General features: G+C 53.4%; 1 protein-coding gene across 1 annotated transcript in view; it reads right to left on the reverse strand.

The window, feature by feature from the left end:
• Window positions 1-9,038, reverse strand: part of CLSTN2 (calsyntenin 2) — a 435,481-nt gene extending 426,443 nt beyond the window's left edge. The window contains exon 1 of the mRNA XM_004588347.2: window positions 8,907-9,038. Within this exon, the coding sequence (XP_004588404.2) occupies window positions 8,907-9,006 (100 nt within the window). The 5' untranslated portion in view covers window positions 9,007-9,038. The remainder of the gene's footprint in view (window positions 1-8,906) is intronic.
• Window positions 9,039-18,500: the final 9,462 nt, after the last annotated feature.

The raw sequence follows: 18,500 nt of genomic DNA on the forward strand, positions 1-18,500 counted from the left end.
CTCCCTTCCAAGTTTGATATATGTACTTACTTAACAAGGGTCTGGGGAGGGTTAATTGAATTAATACGCGTAAAGTGCTTTGTGTTTGAAGAGAATGCACAATATAAATGGAAGTGTCGCCAAAAAGGTTAATCTAATTTACATCTAACACTTTCAGTTCATGGTGTTAATGAACTATATCCTTTTAGAGAGTGATTAATTTATAGAAATGGGATTGTTTTTCCCGATGCTATCTATGGTTTAGCTCCTCCCATTACTATATCCAACTTTATAGGAGAATTCAGCATTTTATAAATTAAAATAATAAATCAAATGCCCCTGTAATGGTTATATTTCATTAATTACAAGGAGACATGCATTAGATTAACATTTATTTGTTTTAATTAATTTGGTGAAATGCAGTTATACGTGCAAATTGGAAAACCACAGATCAACTTGACACAAGATTAACAATTTTGACTCGTTTTTCCCCAAAAATGGATGGGTCTGCAACTGCTGTATTCACTGTCTAACCCTGCTGACTCCCAGCTGTGCGGGAATGCAGGAATGCAGGCCACGCATCAAAGAACTGGGGAAGGGTCTCGGAAACCACAATTAACTGGACCACAGCAGAAGCAGAGAAAGCAGCAGGCCTTCGTTTTGGCCTGCCGGAACCAAGGCCTAGCCACCCTTCTGGTTTCTGACATACAATGACCTCATTTTCTTAGTCACTTTCACCAACCGAGGACCATCAGAGCCATCTGCATGCAGACATCCGGTGCACCCAGAGCAGACACCCAGAGAGCAGATACCCAGAGAACCGAGAGCGGACAGCCAGAGCGCCCACAGCAGACACAGCAGACACCCAGAGCACCCAGAGCAGACACCCAGAGCGCCCAGCGCAAACACCCAGAGCGCCCAGAGCAGACACCCAGAGAGCAGATACCCAGAGTACCAACAGCAGACAGCTGGAGCACCCAGAGCCCCCAGAGCAGACACCCAGGGCACCCAGAGCACCCAGAGCAGACACCCAGAGCAGACACCCAGAGCGCCCAGAGCAGACACCCAGAGCAGACACCCAGAGCAGACACAGCAGACACCCAGGGCACCCAGAGCACCCAGAGCAGACACCCAGAGCGCCCAGAGCAGACACCCAGGGCCCCCAGAGCAGACACCCAGAGCGCCCAGAGCAGACACCCAGGGCCCCCAGAGCAGACACCCAGGGCACCCAGGGCGCCCAGAGCAGACACCCAGGGCACCCAGAGCAGACACCCAGGGCACCCAGAGCAGACACCCAGGGCACCCAGAGCAGACACCCAGGGCACCCAGAGCAGACACCCAGGGCGCCCAGAGCAGACACCCAGAGCGCCAGCCCATGTGCTCCGCACTCTGGGTGGCCCAGTGTGCAGCCGCACAAGGTGTAAACCACAGCGACTTTCTAGTTAGACCTGATGAAGGGCTGCAGACTCAACGATCGACATGACGCAACAGGCATCCACAAGGCTGCAAAGAGACAGAAGTCACAGAACGATGCGGTGTTGAAAAGCGAGTAATCTTCCTAAAACAATGTGCTGTGGTTATGCTAGAGGAATAAAGTCGGAAGAACAGCATTTTCAGCCTTTCCGAGTGAGACAAAGGCACCTGCTTGGTGGCTCATTCCCCAAGTCTCCCAGGAGGCCTGGGCTGAGCGGAGGGCCAAAGCTGGAGAGACGGAGTACAATGCCAGGCTCCTACCTGGCGGCAGCAGCCCAAACGCTAGCGCCACCACCGGAGTCTGCTGGAGTCGGTAGAGCCCTGAGATGCGCTCTGGACAGCCAACAGGAATCTCAGCCGCTGCCAGCCTGACTTCCTGGTGGGTTTCAGCAGGGTTAATGCCAGACTGCCTGGCAGAGCTGAACACGCTGAGAACGCAAATGCGGCAGGGAACCGACTGAGGGCTGGACGGCCAGCTCTGGGAGAGGCAGGCACAGCCTGGTGACCTGCAGCTGGTGGCAGCACACGCACAGCTCAGCACTCCCAGCACTCAGCAGTCAGTGCAGAGCGACAGTCAGAACAGTGAGCCAGGATCCTCCCAGCTGAGGCACTGTCGGCAGAAGCTGGTAGCAGATAGGACCTTGCAGGGGGAACAAGAGGCATGTGAAACAAGAACATGGGCCATCAGTCTAGTGAGGTGCTCCCAGCCAAGGTGCAGGGCAGCATGCCGGAGCCACTCAACAAACCCAGACCCCAGAACATCACAACAGAATCCCGTGGTGAGCTCCAGGCACCAGTGTGATCTCCAAGCCCCCTCACTTGGGTCTCCAGGACCTCCCACCAGGGCTGACAATCACGCTGGAGAAGTGGGCCCTGACTCCAGGCCTGGGAAATGCAGAGAAAACTCTACTGTTCGGCTAGCAGGGTGAACCTCTGCTCAGTGAGGGCAGAGGAGGTCAGACAGGAAGCCAGGGAAAAACCAAGAACAGACTAATGCCAGGAGGGGGCCTAGTGTGAGAAGACTGGGGTGTTCCTGGAGGCTGTCATCAAGGTCTAACTGCAAGCCCCGAGCAGCTTTCCTCCACAGCAGTGCTAGCTGCAACAGTGAAAACAGTCCTCCACAGACGCCTGCCGCCCGGCCCGTGCTCTGAGCACCTGGGCTCCCAGCTTCTCCACAGACGCCTGCCGCCCGGCCCGTGCTCTGAGCACCTGGGCTCCCAGCTTCTCCACAGACGCCTGCCGCCCGGCCCGTGCTCTGAGCACCTGGGCTCCCAGCTTCTCCACAGACACCTGCCGCCCGGCCCGTGCTCTATGAGGACCTGAGCTCCCTGTGTGGGGACGAAGGAGGCACACAGTGAGAGGTGTTGGCACATCTGCCCTACAGCTCAGAAGGCCAGTTCCTTCTCCCACCCCAGGTGGCGGCACTCCTGAACAGCTGTGAAGTGTGGCATGGGAACAGGTGCTGGGTCAAGATTCCAGTGTTTATGAAAGCATCAGTGACGAGCTGCCTGGCTCCCGAGCACTGCCCAGCAGCAGCAGCGAGCGCCGGGTGGCTACACCTGGCTTGCCATCACAGGCTCCCTGAATGGCAACCAACTGTGTCTAATTCCTGACTCCGCTGCTGCCCACACTGCGCTGTCCACTCGCCAACCTGCCTCTCATCGGCACACCCCAACACGGCCACAGCACGCAAAGGAAAGCCTCGCGGAGCAGTGTGCACCTGCTCCTCCCAACACCACCTCGACCCACCCTTGCAGCAAGCGCCTTTTAACATCCCCCGCCCAATGACTCACTGTCCACCCAGCAGCAACACACTGGCGCACTGCCTGAGTTAAAGTGAAACGAAAGAGGGCGCTGTTTCTCATACAGATTGCAGGTACAGCGGCCAATTTTCCCGCAAACATCTGGGATGAGGTGGTGCAGACTTGAGCCTGCTCTGCTGGCCACTGGGCCCCTCGGAGGAGAGGGCGGCTTGTGCTGCCCCAGACAGGAGAGGCCGTGCTCACTTCGATCCCAGACAAGAGCCAGAGAAGGAGGTAATTCTGACGCAGAATCCAAATACTCGGACATTGTGGCGAGGCCTTCAGGAGTGGCATAGCAGGCAGCCCACACGAAGTGGGGACCCACGCCAACCACTCAGTTCTGACTGCTGGAGCCAGCTGCTCCTCTCAGGGCTGGCCTCCTTCTCTGTGAATCGGGTAGCATTAGCTTCACCTCCTTCAAAGAACTGGTTTCATGGGAAAGTCAACCATCCAACAAGAAAAGTCAGATGTCTCAGCACCTGGCAACCCAGGATGCACTCATCAAACCTCCACTGTTTGGCCTCAAACTCGGACACAAACATCATTTCAACCATGGCTGAGCTCCGCCATCTCGCACAGCAAGGGTACCAGGCCCAGCTTTATCCGACCTTATATGGGTCCATCCTGCCATCCCACCCCCTTAAGCTGACTCAGTGCTTGCCGACCCATCTAGAACCCTCCATCTTCCCCATAATTCTCCCCGACTCCTGTGCTTGCCAATTCTTTTCTCATAAGCTACCACATTGTGCACTCACTCTTGCCATGTGTACCGTCTGCCCTAAACCAGCAGCTGGACCTCCTCACGAGGGTAACAGGAGGAGAGGAAGACCTATTAACTAACAAAGCTAAAGCCAGGCCGCCGGGAGGGGCCTCACTCCCACCTCCATACACTCCCTCAGATCACAGCCTCTCCTGCCTGCTCTGTCCCCTAGTTCACCAGCAGGCCTAGACCCTGCCCTGCCCAGTGCCAGCACCCTCAGCCCCCAGCCCTCCGTGCCCCGTGCCACACTCTCCAAACCCACCTTCCCCATAGACCATTTTCTACAGACTCCAGGTAATAACAAATTAAAAACTTGCTTTAGGGCCCAGCGCCGTGGCCTAGTGGCTAAAGTCCTCGCCTTGAAAGCCCCGGGATCCCATATGGGTGCCGGTTCTAATCCCGGCAGCTCCACTTCCCATCCAGCTCCCTGCTTGTGGCCTGGGAAAGCAGTCGAGGACGGCTGCACCCGCGTGGGAGACCTGGAAGAGGTTCCAGGTTCCCGGCTTCGGATCGGCGCGCACCGGCCCGTTGCGGCTCACTTGGGGAGTGAATCATCGGATGGAAGATCTTCCTCTCTGTCTCTCCTCCTCTGTGTATATCTGGCTGTAATAAAATGAATAAATCTTTAAAAAAAAAAGTGCTTTAGGTCATGATGTGGTTATCCCAGCTTCTGATCTCCTGTACCTTGCAAACACGAACCATTGCAAAAGTTGTCAATACCTCGTCCCCCCAACATGGCCTCAGGCAGACAAAGGTGCCCTGCTGTCCAGGGAACAAGCCCAGGAGGGAGACGAGCCCCCCCAACATGGCCTCAGGCAGACGAAGGTGCCCTGCTGTCCAGGACGACAAGCCCAGGAGGGAGGCGAGTGCTGCTGAGGGGCGGGACAATTTTCCTCGCAAGTCACACAACATACATGCTTTCCCAGGCATCACGGCCCCGCTCCCGTGCCAGCGTACAGAGGCACGCTTCCTCATGCACCGATTTTACAGCAAACACTGCTGACACTTTTCCCAAGCTGCCATTAAGTGTCAGGGTGTTCGAACCAAATCAGATGGTGGCCTGTTTCCAAAGGCATCCACTGGCTCGTGGAAAAAGCAAGTGTTTTCACAAGCCATTCGATATAGACGTGTGTGTACATAATACTGACACATCTTGTACACACAGACACAGCATGAAGAGACAGAAATCAAGGGAGCAGAGTTCGCCACGAGAAAAAGACAAAAGGAAGTCATGAACTTCTGAGAGCCAGAAAGGGGACACCTGATCGGCACCAGGCCTTGGAGTGGGCAGTAATGACGGCCACTGCATATTTAGTACTGTCGAGTGCCACACACAAGGCCAAGTGCTTCCGCAGTACAACCTGACAACACCATGCAAGCTAGCTAGCTATTCCCACCCTACACACAGGACACTAAAGTACTGAAGGGCTGGCTAACTCCTTTGTCTTCGCACAAACTCTCACCATGTGCGATACACAACACGCACAAGAATGGGAGGGAAGACAAGGGAAGGCTCTGCTCCAGGCCACAGTAGTGCTTCCACGGGGCCAGCTCGCCCACAGCCCACGGGCCAGCACGGGGCCAGCACGCCCACAGCCCACGGGGCCAGCATCCCCACAGCCCACAGGCCAGCACGCCCACAGCGCACGGGCCAGCACGCCCACAGCCCACGGGCCAGCACGCCCACAGCCCACCGGGCCAGCACGCCCACAGCCCACGGGCCAGCACGCCCACAGTCCACGGGCCAGCACGCCCACAGCCCACAGCCCACGGGCCAGCATGCCCACAGCCCACGGGCCAGCACGCCCACAGCCCACGGGCCAGCACGCCCACAGCCCACGGCCTCCCAGGCCCCTTTTCCTACCAGCCTCTGTTCTCCTAAGGCTTCAGGCAAGACTGTCAGAGCTCCTAGGTAACTAAATCAGGCACAGTCACAAAACCAAAGGAGAGTCTCTGCCAAATGCCAGGGGGCATGAAGGCTAAACCTCTAGCTGGGAGCCTGGGCAGGTTATTCTCTCTCTCTCTCTCTCTCTCTCTCTCTCTCTCTCTGTCTCAGTACCTTCACCTGTGAAATGGGCTGATTAGTACAGTATCAGTTATGCATTCAAGAGACTCCCTCCCTTGCAGAGACAACCATGACATTACTCTTGTTACAAGTCGGCTCTGACCTTGGTCTGCTGATTACCAAGCGCTACCACGCCAGCTCCTTCTCTCCTTAGCCTGAGGCCCACCCCACAGCTGGCATGCTACCCTGGACAAATTCTGTCTGCTGTCCTTCTCTGCAACTGTCTGCATTACAAAGAAAAACAAACAAAACGTGTCTTTTCCAGACAAGCCCAATAGCCCAGGAAATCCAGGCGGGAGGGCGTGGCACAGCCTGGGGCTTCCTGACCACTGGCCAGGCAGTGTAGAGGGTGGCCTGCTGCAGGCTTGGGTTGGGAGCGCACGGACATGGGGCTCTGCCTCAGCTCCTCTGCCGTGGGGATTGCACTGTGTGCCTCTCGCCTTGGACAGGACACGACCTTCGTCCCTAGGGGCTCCAGGCCTGCACAGTTCCTCCCCAGCTTGGCTCAGGGAACAACTGCCTGTGATGTGGTCATTCCAATTTCTCTAGGAAATGCAGGCCCAGAGAGAGGAGGGAGAGGGGGAGGGGTTCCCACTGAAAGTGCAGGACTGTGAAACCAATGCACAGTTGTCAGGGATTAGCTGCCCGACTCCCTGCAGCCAGCAACAAGCCACACCAAGGCAGGACAAGCTGTGCACCGTGGAGCAGCATCTGACACGAGCCCAGGGTCGGGAGTGCGACCTCCACACAGCTGTCTGGAGGGAGTGGCCGGCCGCCAGGCAGCTGCACGCCCACTCCCCAGCCTCCTCCACAGGGGAACGCAGAACCGTATGGACAAAGAAAGCAGATCTGTCTCAGGCTTCCTCACACGTCTTCCCAAGTTTTATCTTCTTGAGCCTTGCGAACCTTGAGAAGGCCGAATCCCGCGGCAGGAGCATTGTCCAGGAAGCCTGCAGCCACGTCACCTCGCGTGTGCTTCTCACGTTAGGTGGTGTGGAAGCATGACACACAGGCGCACGGGGATAAGCAAACTCTGTACTGTCAATACCAAGTACCATGTCATCATAGACGTCTCTGCTGAGATCAAACACCACACGTTTCTTTTTAAAATGCAACAAATGCGCTCTCTGCAGCCCCCCAGTGGCACGAAGGGGAAAGAAGCCAGACAGAGGGCTGCACACGGGACTCAGCCACGCAGGTCAATAAACTTTACCTTGGGAAGACAAACAGCACCACACAGCTGTGTTCTAGGTAGTGAGGGCAAAAGGGCTGGGGGAAGTGTGCCCGTGTGTGCACACACAGTGTGCGTGTGCCCTATCTGCTGTCTGGCCCCTGCCTCTCAAACAGCCTGCGTGCTGACCTGAGACCCACCAAGACATCAGACACACCAAGTCCTCCTCCAGCCGGCACCCCCGCTCCTCACTTCCTGGGGCTTCCTCTCCCCTCCTGGGCATCTGTTTACAAACATGCCACCCAGAAAAGTGCCAGTAAGCCTTGCAGGGCAATGCAAGGCTCGTGTACCGCCTGAGCTGGAGGGCGGAAGGCTGGCAAGCGCACTGTTTTCCCCAAGCGCCTCTCCGAGTCACCTCCGTCAGCCATTCCCACTCCGCACTATTTCCAACAAACAAACCACACTGGGAATATAAAACAGGAGGACTGCTTATCAAATTTTTTTTAATGTGCAAAGGAAGTGAGGGAGAGGCGATTACTGATTCACAGAAGCGCCCCTCTTTGCCCCCAGGTCACCGGAGAGGCGTTCGCAGGACCCAGACAAGGCCAGGCGCCTGCCTAGCTGCCCCTCCTTCCAAGGGTCATTCGAAGGTCCTGGGGCTCCAGTGTGCTGCGCTGGACTTCAAACCCAGTTTCCAAATCAGGTCGTCTCTAATTCTCATTTTCCAACATGAACCCCTCTACCCCTTGATGACCGATTTCGGGACTATGTGTCCCCCACCCACCACCATCCCCCAAAACCTTCCTATGCCCTCCTTTGTCAACAGAGCAATCAACAAGTTTGTCCTAAGCCATGCGCTCCAGCCCGCATCCGCCGTGACCTCCCCTGCGCCCCAGCCGCGCTCCCCTACGCTCCCCTGCTCCTCGAGCAGCTCCCAGCAGCCCTCCCGGCGCCCGAAAGCCAGCACTCTGCCCGCGTTCTCCACAGCTGTCAGGGGCTCGCCAGGTCCAGGCTCGCCGGGCTGCGCCTTCTAGGCCCCAGCTGCCCGCGGGCGGGAGAGGCGGAAGGTCGAGACCCAGGCTCACGGCGGGCGGGCGGGGGACGCGCGGCGGGCCCCCCAGGAGCCGGGGCCCAGGCGGAGAGGCTGGGCCGAGCGCCCCAGCGCGCACTGGTCCCGGAGGGCGCGCCTTCCCAAGGGAGCCCAGAGCCGGCCCCTGGGAGCCTGGGCGTGCCGGCTTTCTGAGAAGCTCAACCCGCAAGTTTCCACTCCATCCTAAGAAGACAGACGCCCTGTCGGCCCGGCCGCCCTCCGCGAACTGCACTCCGCCGTCCTGACCCTCCCCCAGAGCCGGGCAGGAGTGGAGACCTGCTTCTGGTCCCCGCGGCCGCGCCAGCCGTCCCCGGGCCAGAGCCCACCACTCACTCACAGGCAGCCCCCAAAGTTATCGGGACGCCCCAGGCCTCGCCCTCCCCGGGGCCCGCTTGGCCCCGCCCTGAGGCTGGACCGGCGGCCGCAGACGGAGCCACTCAGCTGCACGGCGCCCAGGGAGCCAGGGCGCACGCAGCCGGGGAAGCCGCGGCAAGGTAGGATGGGCACCTCCTCCGGGGCCAGCCCGGGGCCCCCGCGCGAGCAGAGGAAACTTCCCCAGCACCCACCTTTAGCCGCGAGGAGGCGGCGCCGCCGGCTGTCCGCGCCGCCGCTCCCCACGCCCAGCGCCAGCAGGAGCGGCACCCAGCACAGCCGCCCCGGCAGCATCCTCGCCGCCGCCGCCCGGTGCCCGCGTCGCCGCTCCCGGAGCCGCCCGGTGCCCGCGTCGCCGCTCCCGGAGCCGCCCGGTGCCCGCGTCGCCGCTCCCGGAGCCGCCCGGAGCCGCCGCCCGTCGCCACCCAGCTCAGCCGCCCTCGGCCTCCGCTGCCCTTGGCCGCGCCGCCCGCTCGCCGGCAGCAGCCGCGCTCACTGCCGAGGACCCAGAGCCGCTCGGCGCTCACCCCGGGACGGCCCGTGACGTCACGGAGGGAGGGAGGCGGCTCGCGCATATTCATGAGACGCGGACACGGGCGCCGGGCTGGGCGCGCGGCCCTGCGGCCCCGGAGCGCCACTCCGCGCGCCGTCCCTCGGCCAGGCGCTGCCGAGGCCCACTCGCCGCCCGCGGGACCCGGCTCCCCGAGGACCTTGTGGACCGCTCCCGGAGCCCCCAGTCCGGCGCCACTCCGACCCCGCCCTAGCCACAAACAGCTGCTCCCTCAGAAAGTGGTCACCCTGAGCTGGGGCGCAGGGGACCCTGCCCTGCCGGGCCCTGTCACAGGACCGGAGCGGAGGCTCGAGCCGCGTGGGTGCTCTGCCCTAGGCCGGGTCTCTGCGCGCTCTATGCCGCCTCGTCTGGGGAGGGCGCCCGGCTCACGCGAGAGCCACTTTGCCAGGAATGGTCAGCCTGGGTTGACAGCCTGGGAGCACGCTGGGCCTGCGGGGCTGCAGCACGGTTCGCGCCCTGTGTTGTCATTCCGCCTGATGCGGACCCACTTGGCTCTGCTTTGTAACATCTCACTTGATGGAACAGTGACAGTTCCCTGAGGGCAGGACTCTGCACATTTTGGTGTCTCCCACCACCCCAGGCCAGGAGGAGGCCATGCATGGCCTCCAAAAGACGAACCAGTGGCTCAGAATAAAGAAATACATATAACATGTATATATGCACATGATTGTATTTGCATACAATTACACATACATGGATATATGCCCTGCACGCCAATGTCACTCACAATTCAGGGTTCCGAGAAGACAGGTCGCTTGGAATTAAGGTGGACGTTCACATAGGAACACGTTTATTTATGTGTTCATTGGCTCAAGCCACGTACTGACCACCTGCCGGGGTGAGCCTGGGGTTGGAGGGCAAGTGGGGTTCCACCCTGGAAGCCGTTGTTCCCAGCCAGGGAAGAGAGAGAGGGCGGTAATTACGACCCATTGGCAGTGCGCCGGCCTGCACACTCTATGCTGCTAGATGAGAGCCTATGCAAATCAATTAACAAATGTATATATTGCCACCGTGTCTAAACAGCTTCCTATAATTAATAACTGCAGTTTGGAGTACTCAACAAAGCCATAAAATGCATTAAGTCCTCGGGCTGCTCAGCCGCCCTGCAGCGCCCAGAGGCAGAGCTGCAGCAGTTGCAAGAGGTGGCTCTTGGGCAGTTCAGGCACCCGGAAGTGCTTGTGGACAGACATAAATTGTGGCTGCAGGGGGCTCGGACCAGACGGGGCTCTCCATCTGTAGGCTTCCTCTAACCGCAGATCACCTCTCTGCTCTTACTCATTCCACCATGAGGAAATGGAGGCCAGGGGAGGGTAGAGAGCTTCCTTGCCCAAGGTCAGAGAGCTGACTTGTGCCCCAGGCCAACACCCTAGCTTTTACTTTCTCAGCTTCTGGAATCAAGCTCCAAAGAGGCTGATATGAAGAGAGTTGGGAAAGCTAGCAAACAAAGGAGAAATACAAGTTCATCCTGTTTTCTTCCTGCCATGCCCAAGGGTTTGAAGACAAATTGACGATCCCAAACATTTCAGACCAAAGTATGGGAAGAGGGAAGACAGATAGCCAATTAGAAAGCATCTCTAAGTGAGACTTCCAGAGGAAAGAATTTCGTAGAGAGACACCAGGAAGAGATGTGGTGACCAGGATAACCTGTGTCTCCTTTACAAAGAGCAGGAAGCCATGGCTGCTGTGGTACACCAAGTTCCCTGATGGCCCTTGTTTTGGAAGTGCTCCCCCCACCCCCATGCAAGCTTTGTCACAGGCTTTGCATTGGTCTGCAGGTCGGTCACCTCTTCCTCACCTGGACACTGCCACCACCGTAAGAGCAAACCCAGGCAAATCTGTGTTAATGCACACAGAGCAGAGCCGAGCTGTGTCAGGCAGCCAAAGCCAGGCTGAGCAGTCCTGGTGACCCCTAAAGCTGACCACATAGCCAGGCTGAGCAGTCCTGGTGACCCCCAAAGCTGACCACATAGCCAGGCTGAGCAGTCCTGGTGATCCCCAAAGCTGACCACAAAGCCTGGCTGAGCAGTCCTGGTGACCCCCAAAGCTGACCACAAAGCCAGGCTGAGCAGTCCTGGTGACCCCCAAAGCTGACCCACATCATAACTGCCCAGCTGACTCATCAGATATGACAAAGGATTGTCATATTAGCCAGTATGTTTTGGAGTAGTTGATTAAGCAGCATTATCCCTAATTCATAAGTTCATTACAGTAAGTAAATGAGAAATATGTGAAACATTCCATATGTTGCGTATCGCCAAAGTGCTTAAAAAATGTAAAAATGGATTCCTGTTATGCCACTTCCCCAGTCTTTAAGGTGCCAGTCAGAACCCTGATTTGAGCCCTATGGGGACAAGGCGGTGGTGATCTGGCACAGAAGGTGTGAAGATAAGTCAATTTAGCCTTAGAAACACTCCAACCGTGGGGCAGGCAGTTGGGGCATGGGTTAAGACACGCTTCGGGATGTCTGCCTACAGTTTGAGTCCTGGCCCTGCACCCTCTGGTGTGCACCCTGGGGTGCTGCAGAAGTGATTCCAAAGACTTGGGCTCTTGGACATCTGGAAGGAGTTCTGGATACCCAAACTGGATGCGACCCATCCTGCCCCGGTAATTTAGGGCCTTTGGGGAGTGAACTAGGAGATGGAAACCCTCTGACAAACAACAAGCAAAGAAACAATAAATGTAACACAGAAACTCTTGGATCGTAAGCCCGCTGTGTTTGCATGGAGCACTGCTGATCCATTGCAGATGTAAAAATGGGTCGAAAAACTCAGTGGCTGATGGCCTGGTTCCTACCATGCTGCACTGTGCCGTGGCTGTCTCCTGCACTTTCACAATCAGATTACTGACTCAGTTTGAGCAAGGTATCCGCAGCTACACCACCATGCAGAATATCAATTCGGGACTGCCTCATTCTAAATTCCATCTTTGTCCCACTCATCATGGTTTAGGGAGAGACACGTTGGAAAAGTAAGCCTGAAAATATAGCTTTAAATCAGAGAAAGTGACTTTGGAGTTTTATTTTCTTATCTTTATCTATCATCACCTCTGAATAACCACCTTTTAAATAATACTTGCCACAAAAATAATGTTACAACATCTGGATTTGTGGTGGATGGATTCCTTCCACTTGACGTGCTGAAGTAACATGCTTTGTTAAAGATTCACAAATGATGAGCAGAACATCAGAGCTCCGTTACCATAAGCATTCCCGCCACCACATGCAGAATGCCACCCGACAATGCAGTAATGATCCCAGGCTAATCGTCACAGTCAAGAGTTTTTAGTAAATAAATAGCTGCCCAGGTCCAGAAAACAGACTCCAAGAGCAACTCACCTTAAAAAGAATGTTGAGGACCCAGCCTGATAGCCTCCTGGCGTAGTGCACATGCTGGGATCCCATATGGGTGCCGGTTCTAATCCCGACAGCCCCACTTCCCATCCAACTCCCTGCTTGTGGCCTGGGAAAGCAGTGAAGGACGGCCCGAAGCCTTGGGACCCTGCACCCACGTGGGAGACCTGGAAGAGCTCTTGGCTCCTGGCTTTGGATCAGCTGAGCACTGGCTGTTGCGGCTGCTTGGGGAGTGAATCAGTGTATGGAAGGTCTTCCTGTCTGTCTTTCCTCCTCTCTGTATATCTAATTTTCCAATAAAGATAAATCTTAAAAAAAAAAAAGGAAGGTTGAAAAGATTACCTTTCAAGAAGCAGGACCATTGCCTCTTCCTTTCGCCTCTCTCCCCGTCCATGGGGAAGCTGAAGCGCCAGGATCCTGAGCAGGGAGCAGGCTGTTCAGCATCGCTCTGGGGAATGTTGATGTCACGGCCGACTCCACTACTAGCACAGCAGCTCTCCCTCTTGCTTCCTTCCTTCCTCCCTCCCTTCCTTCCTAATTTAAGATTAAGAATTTCTCTTTAGGAAAAAGTGAGAAAAGCTTGTTCACAACCAGATCCAGTTTGTGTTCAACATTACTGGGATCGAGGTGTTTTATGCTTGGCCAGGCACAGTGCCCAAGCTGAAAACAAAAATGTCATTGACTACAGCAGAGCATTATTCCTAAACATGTTCCCACAGTCACTCGGCCCTTTATATCCTGCAGTGTTTTTGTGTGATTGTTTGTTTTTCAGTCGTGTGAGATTCATAACACCACTACTAGAGATGAGACCTACAGCTCCTCTCCTTGGACGGAGTCTTTTGGGGTTTGATCCCTGCTTGACTCAGATGTGACCAAGCCAGCAGCCTCGCTGGTTTGGTCCTGTCCACGTAGCTTCTGCTGTGTCCGCTTGGAAGCTCCTGTCTGACTGCCCCTAGACCGCCCTGCCAGGAGCATCGCCAGGCAGTGAGTTGGAAAGCCTCAGCTGGGTGCGGTGACAGCTGCGCTTGAATCCATCCATGCCTTGGCCCAGAACCTTCAGGTTCTGCAGTTATGGAGTCACACCCATGCCCCTGGTGTTTAGGTTTTCCCAGCTGAGGTAGTGAACATCACAGGAGAAGTCAACTCATTGCCACCAAGCTTGCCCAAATTCCTGACCTACAGAGGACACGAGTGTCATCAGAGGCTATTGTGCCACCAAGATCAGAGGTGGTGCCTGATGTACCCAGGACGAGCAGAAGGTTTTTATTCTCAGCTGTTCCCTACAGCAAAGCCCAGCAGACATGAGAAGTCATGTGTAATTAGTCTGTCTTTGAAATTCAAACTTTGAGGCCTGTATTGGTCAACCAAAGAAATTAATAGAATTTAGTGGAACATGAACGGCTTGTAGAATTAGGCAGGCCCAGGATGCAAAGCCAGCTCTACTGTTTCCTGACTGCATGAGTCAAGAAAGCTATTTCCTGGTGGAACCTCTGTTTTCTCCTTCTCAAAGGGAGATTAAAACACAAGGTTAATTTTAGCGTCGAAGGGAATAGAAACAGACTCGGTCACTGTCAGATGGTTAGGGATCGCAGTAAATGGAGCCATCGAGAGAGTGGACGCTCAGCCACACAGGTTGTTGGTAATCCCTTTCCTGATCCTTAATCCAGAAACAGTGTGGGAGACAGAGAAAGCGAGAGATCTTCCATTTGCTGACAGACTCCCTGAAGACCCACAACACCTGGGGCTGGGCCAGGACCAAGCCAGGAGCCAGGGTTCTACCCAGAGCTCCTACACAGATGGCCCAGCCATCACCTGCTGCCTTCCCGGAAGACTCAGGTGAGCTAGAACAGAAAAGGAGCAGCAAGAACAGGGAACCAGAGCTCTGACATTGAACAGCGATTTCACGAGTGACAGCTTAATCCACTTCTCCACAATACCAGCCCCATTACTCAATGCCAGCCCCATTACTGGGTGTTTTGTATGCAGATATAGACATGCTGCCCCACGTGGGAGCTTTGCCCCTTCTGGGTCAGTTCAGATGCCTGGTGAGCACCCCACACACAGTTTTTTTTTTTTTCTTTGGAAAAGAGAGAACACATGTTTGCATCCACTGGCTTACTCACCAGATGCTCACAGAAGTCAAGGCTGGGCCAGGGTCAGAGCAGGAGCAACAGGAGCCCAACTACTCGTATCATCATTGCTGTCTCCACAGTTGTACATCAGCAGAGATGCGGGAGCCGGAGTCTGGAATTGAATCCATGTATCCAGCGCGAGATGAGGATATTTTAATCTCTAGCTCAAACCCAAATCCAGGATTTACTGAGCCAAGCATTGTACATACTACCTCCCTTAGTCCCCAAAAGTCCAGAAAGACTTCTGAGGAAATTAAGCTTTAAACAGATTAAGTCAGTAGATTAAAGAGGTTGATAAGATACAGCTCTAAATGAAGGCGCTGGAATCGGAACTGAGATCTTCCTGAATCAGAAGCTGTGTTTCCATTAAGTGAGGCAAAGCATCCAATCCCCACCATGGGTTCAGGTGTAGCGCTTGGACAGAGACCGGATGGACTGCCCTGTGTCATCCTGGCCCCATTCCCAGTGAATGTGCATGGGGCTGCTTGATCTCCAAGGCTGTTTTATTTTAGTTTGTTTCCCGCAGGTTCCCTTGGTTGGAATTCTCATTCCCTGATCTCTTCATTAGTCCTGTCAGTTCTTTCCTCAGGATGTCCCTTCCTTTATCCCTTCTTTGCCGTCCGAGGGTCCTAGGTTCTCAGTGGTCTCCACCCCCTACCGCATGGCATTCACATCCAGTGGCTCACACACCATCTACCTCTCCTCCACTGAGCAGGTACTCTTCAATGTCCCTATGATCAGACTTCCACCAAAGGCCTAGTCTCCAGCGACACCACCACATATAAACTCACTCCAGTCAGACTGCTGACTTGTCTATCTATTCTGCTTATGTACCCACACCCAGACTATATCCTCTACTTGTAAAAGTTGAACTATGCTCCTTGCCATTGTCATGCGCTGATGTCCTAGCCTCCTGGAAGATAAGGAAAGGCCAGGGCAGCAGGCGAGCATTCAAGAGGAAGCCATGGACGAAGAGCCTCTGGAGCGGCCAACCCCGCCAGCAACTTTAGAATGGTGAGAAAATGAACGACAGAAGACATCAACTCCTTGGCACTTTGTTAGAGCAGCCATGCCAGTGAGCCCACCTGCCCAGCCTCCCCCTCTCTTGTCTGCCTAGCTCGCTCAGTCCTGCCTCCAACAGAAGTCTCGGACTGCCCCTGCAGGTGCGTCTCATAGAGGCGCCTCATCATGACAACAATGAAGGAAACACATTTGAGTCTGACTCACACAGCCTGGCTTGAGCTGCTTCCTGCTTGCTTTGCTGACCAACTGTCTTCTGATCCATCAGCCTTTGGGCCTCTAGACGTAATGAGCTATTTTATACCCGAGGTTTGAACCAACCCCTGGGGCGGCATTTTCTTTTACCGTCACTGGGCATTCAGGTCTCACATTTAATGCCACCTCTCCAGAGAACCCATTCAGTCACTCTCTTTACTACTGCTCTCTTTGAGTCTTTTGGAGCACTGCTTGCTGATATTTTTCGTAGGCATTTACTTGTTCATTTATTTCTATATCTCCTCCCACTAAAATTAAGCAACAGGATAGATTCATGAGCCTGGCACACTGCTAGATAGTTACTGGTCAATTGAATAAATAAATAAATGGCTTACCCAATATTAATTCTTTCCACATTACTCCCTTCTGTTTCACCAAATATCTTAGTGAAAAACAACTGCAATGCGCAGTTTTTTCTTTTACAAAAAGCCAGAGCATATGTCTTCTTGTGTCTTGAGCATGATGCTGGAAAATCCTTATTGATGGCCGTGGAGACGTTGGGTAATTCAGCATTTTGAATGGTGGTTATTCAGATACTGTTCTCATTTTATCAATGTGGGAACGGAAGCAAAGAGAGTCGCAGCACTGGTTTAATGCCACACAGTTGGGACTAGATTCCCATCTCTAAGTGTTGGCTCTTTCTCTGCATTGCCTAGTGTGGGGCAGAACGTGTACAAATGCCTCTGTTTAAAACACTTGAAGCTAGAGTCAGCAAGTGCCTTCCACATGGGACAGACACCCCAAAGGAGAGGTTCCTGAGAAACAGAGTCAAAGAATACATTCGTCTGCACTCGTGGTTTAAAGGAACAGGCTTCTGGTGCCTGCTGTTCAGAGTGTTCTAGTTCAGGGATGAGAAGCTGAGCTGCTCCACTGCTCCAAGGAAACCATTTCACACAAGTAATTTTAAAGTTTTATGTCTTTCAATTTCTCAGTATTTAACATTTTTTCCAGGTTGGCTTGGTTATGTGTAGTGAATCATGTGTCCAAGGGGGCAGGATATATTATATCACCTTGGTACGATGTTCTGTAATATCCAGGGAAGGCAGAAGGCGTTGTCAAGTGGATGGCACATGACAAATGGTACATTTCTGCCAGCGGGGATGTGGGTGTGTGTGGAGGAATTGAAGAACATTAAAACCCAATGCCCTGTCCAAATGGCACAGTGACCTGTCATGCTGCTTCACCCCCGAGCAATTGTACTGGAAGCTGGCGTTATTGTGGGAGATATCTAGCTATATTTTGGATTTACAGTGTGGGGGGTGAGCATTCTTAAATCAGAGTACTGAAATCCAAACTTAATACATTTCCTTAGAATTGACCTACAGATTTATGTAACACTGGAGCTACCTTGCGGAGATGGGAAGAGGAGAGGCAGAGAGGCAGGGAAGAAGGGTGAAGGATAGGAGAATGGGAGAAGGGGTGCTTGCAGGAAGGGGCCGGGCTTTCGAAGAGCAGCTGCCAGGAATTGAGCATTTTGAGGATTCATGGGATATAAACCATGCACAAGAACATTAAACTTTGTATTTTGAAAGCAAAGATTAGGGCTTCCTCTAAATTCTTCATAGAAAGCAATTGGGAGCCTATATCTTCAAAGTGCTTAACAACAGCTCTGTAATACATTCTTACATAGCAAAACTTACTTAAGAGTAAATAGGAAATAAGATACTTTCAGATACCTGGCCAGTTTACAATCAACACTTAAAGATGAAAAGGAATACTGAACAATGTAAAATATGTTGAAAGGGCCAAACAAAGTAGAAATGTAGTTGAAATAAGGAGTAATTTGAGTGACACACAAACCAGTAACAAAACACTGGGCAGAGGATGACACGCAAACAGGAATGGAATGAGTGGGATTTAAACAGACCAGGCTCTATACATTGTTCAAAAGCAAAGTAGTGATATGTATTATTTTTAGCTGGTATTCATGCAAGTGGTCTTGTTAAAAATTTAAGGGTAAGCATTTAAAGATTATGTATAAAGCAAATAAGCTCAAAACAATAAAGATGAAAAGAGAGGTGGAAGATAATTTGATCTATCCAAAAAATCATGCTAGAGAAATAAAATAGGCATAAAATGGATGGATTTATCACAATACAGTAAATAGATCCTATAAATCCAATTTTGCCACTACTAGATGTGAAGGAATTAAAGATATCTATTAATAATAGAGATTCTGCAGTTAAAAGTTTTTATTGTTGCCATATGCTGGCATACTTAAAACACAAACTCCCAGATAAGTTGAGACTTGTAACGCAGCATTTGCAGGGTCACATTGCTATATGCATACACATATAAACACATGCCTATGTATATAAACATATATCCATATTTTTAAATGATGCTTTTTATTTCCAGATACAACAGAATTTAAGACAAAAAGTATTATCAAAACTAATGAGAATCAGTACATAAAGGTAAAATGTTCAATTTCCCAGGAAGACGTAATAGCTCTTTTATT

The sequence above is a fragment of the Ochotona princeps genome, chromosome 30 (genome assembly GCF_030435755.1).
Source record: "Ochotona princeps isolate mOchPri1 chromosome 30, mOchPri1.hap1, whole genome shotgun sequence".
Lineage (NCBI taxonomy): Eukaryota > Metazoa > Chordata > Mammalia > Lagomorpha > Ochotonidae > Ochotona > Ochotona princeps.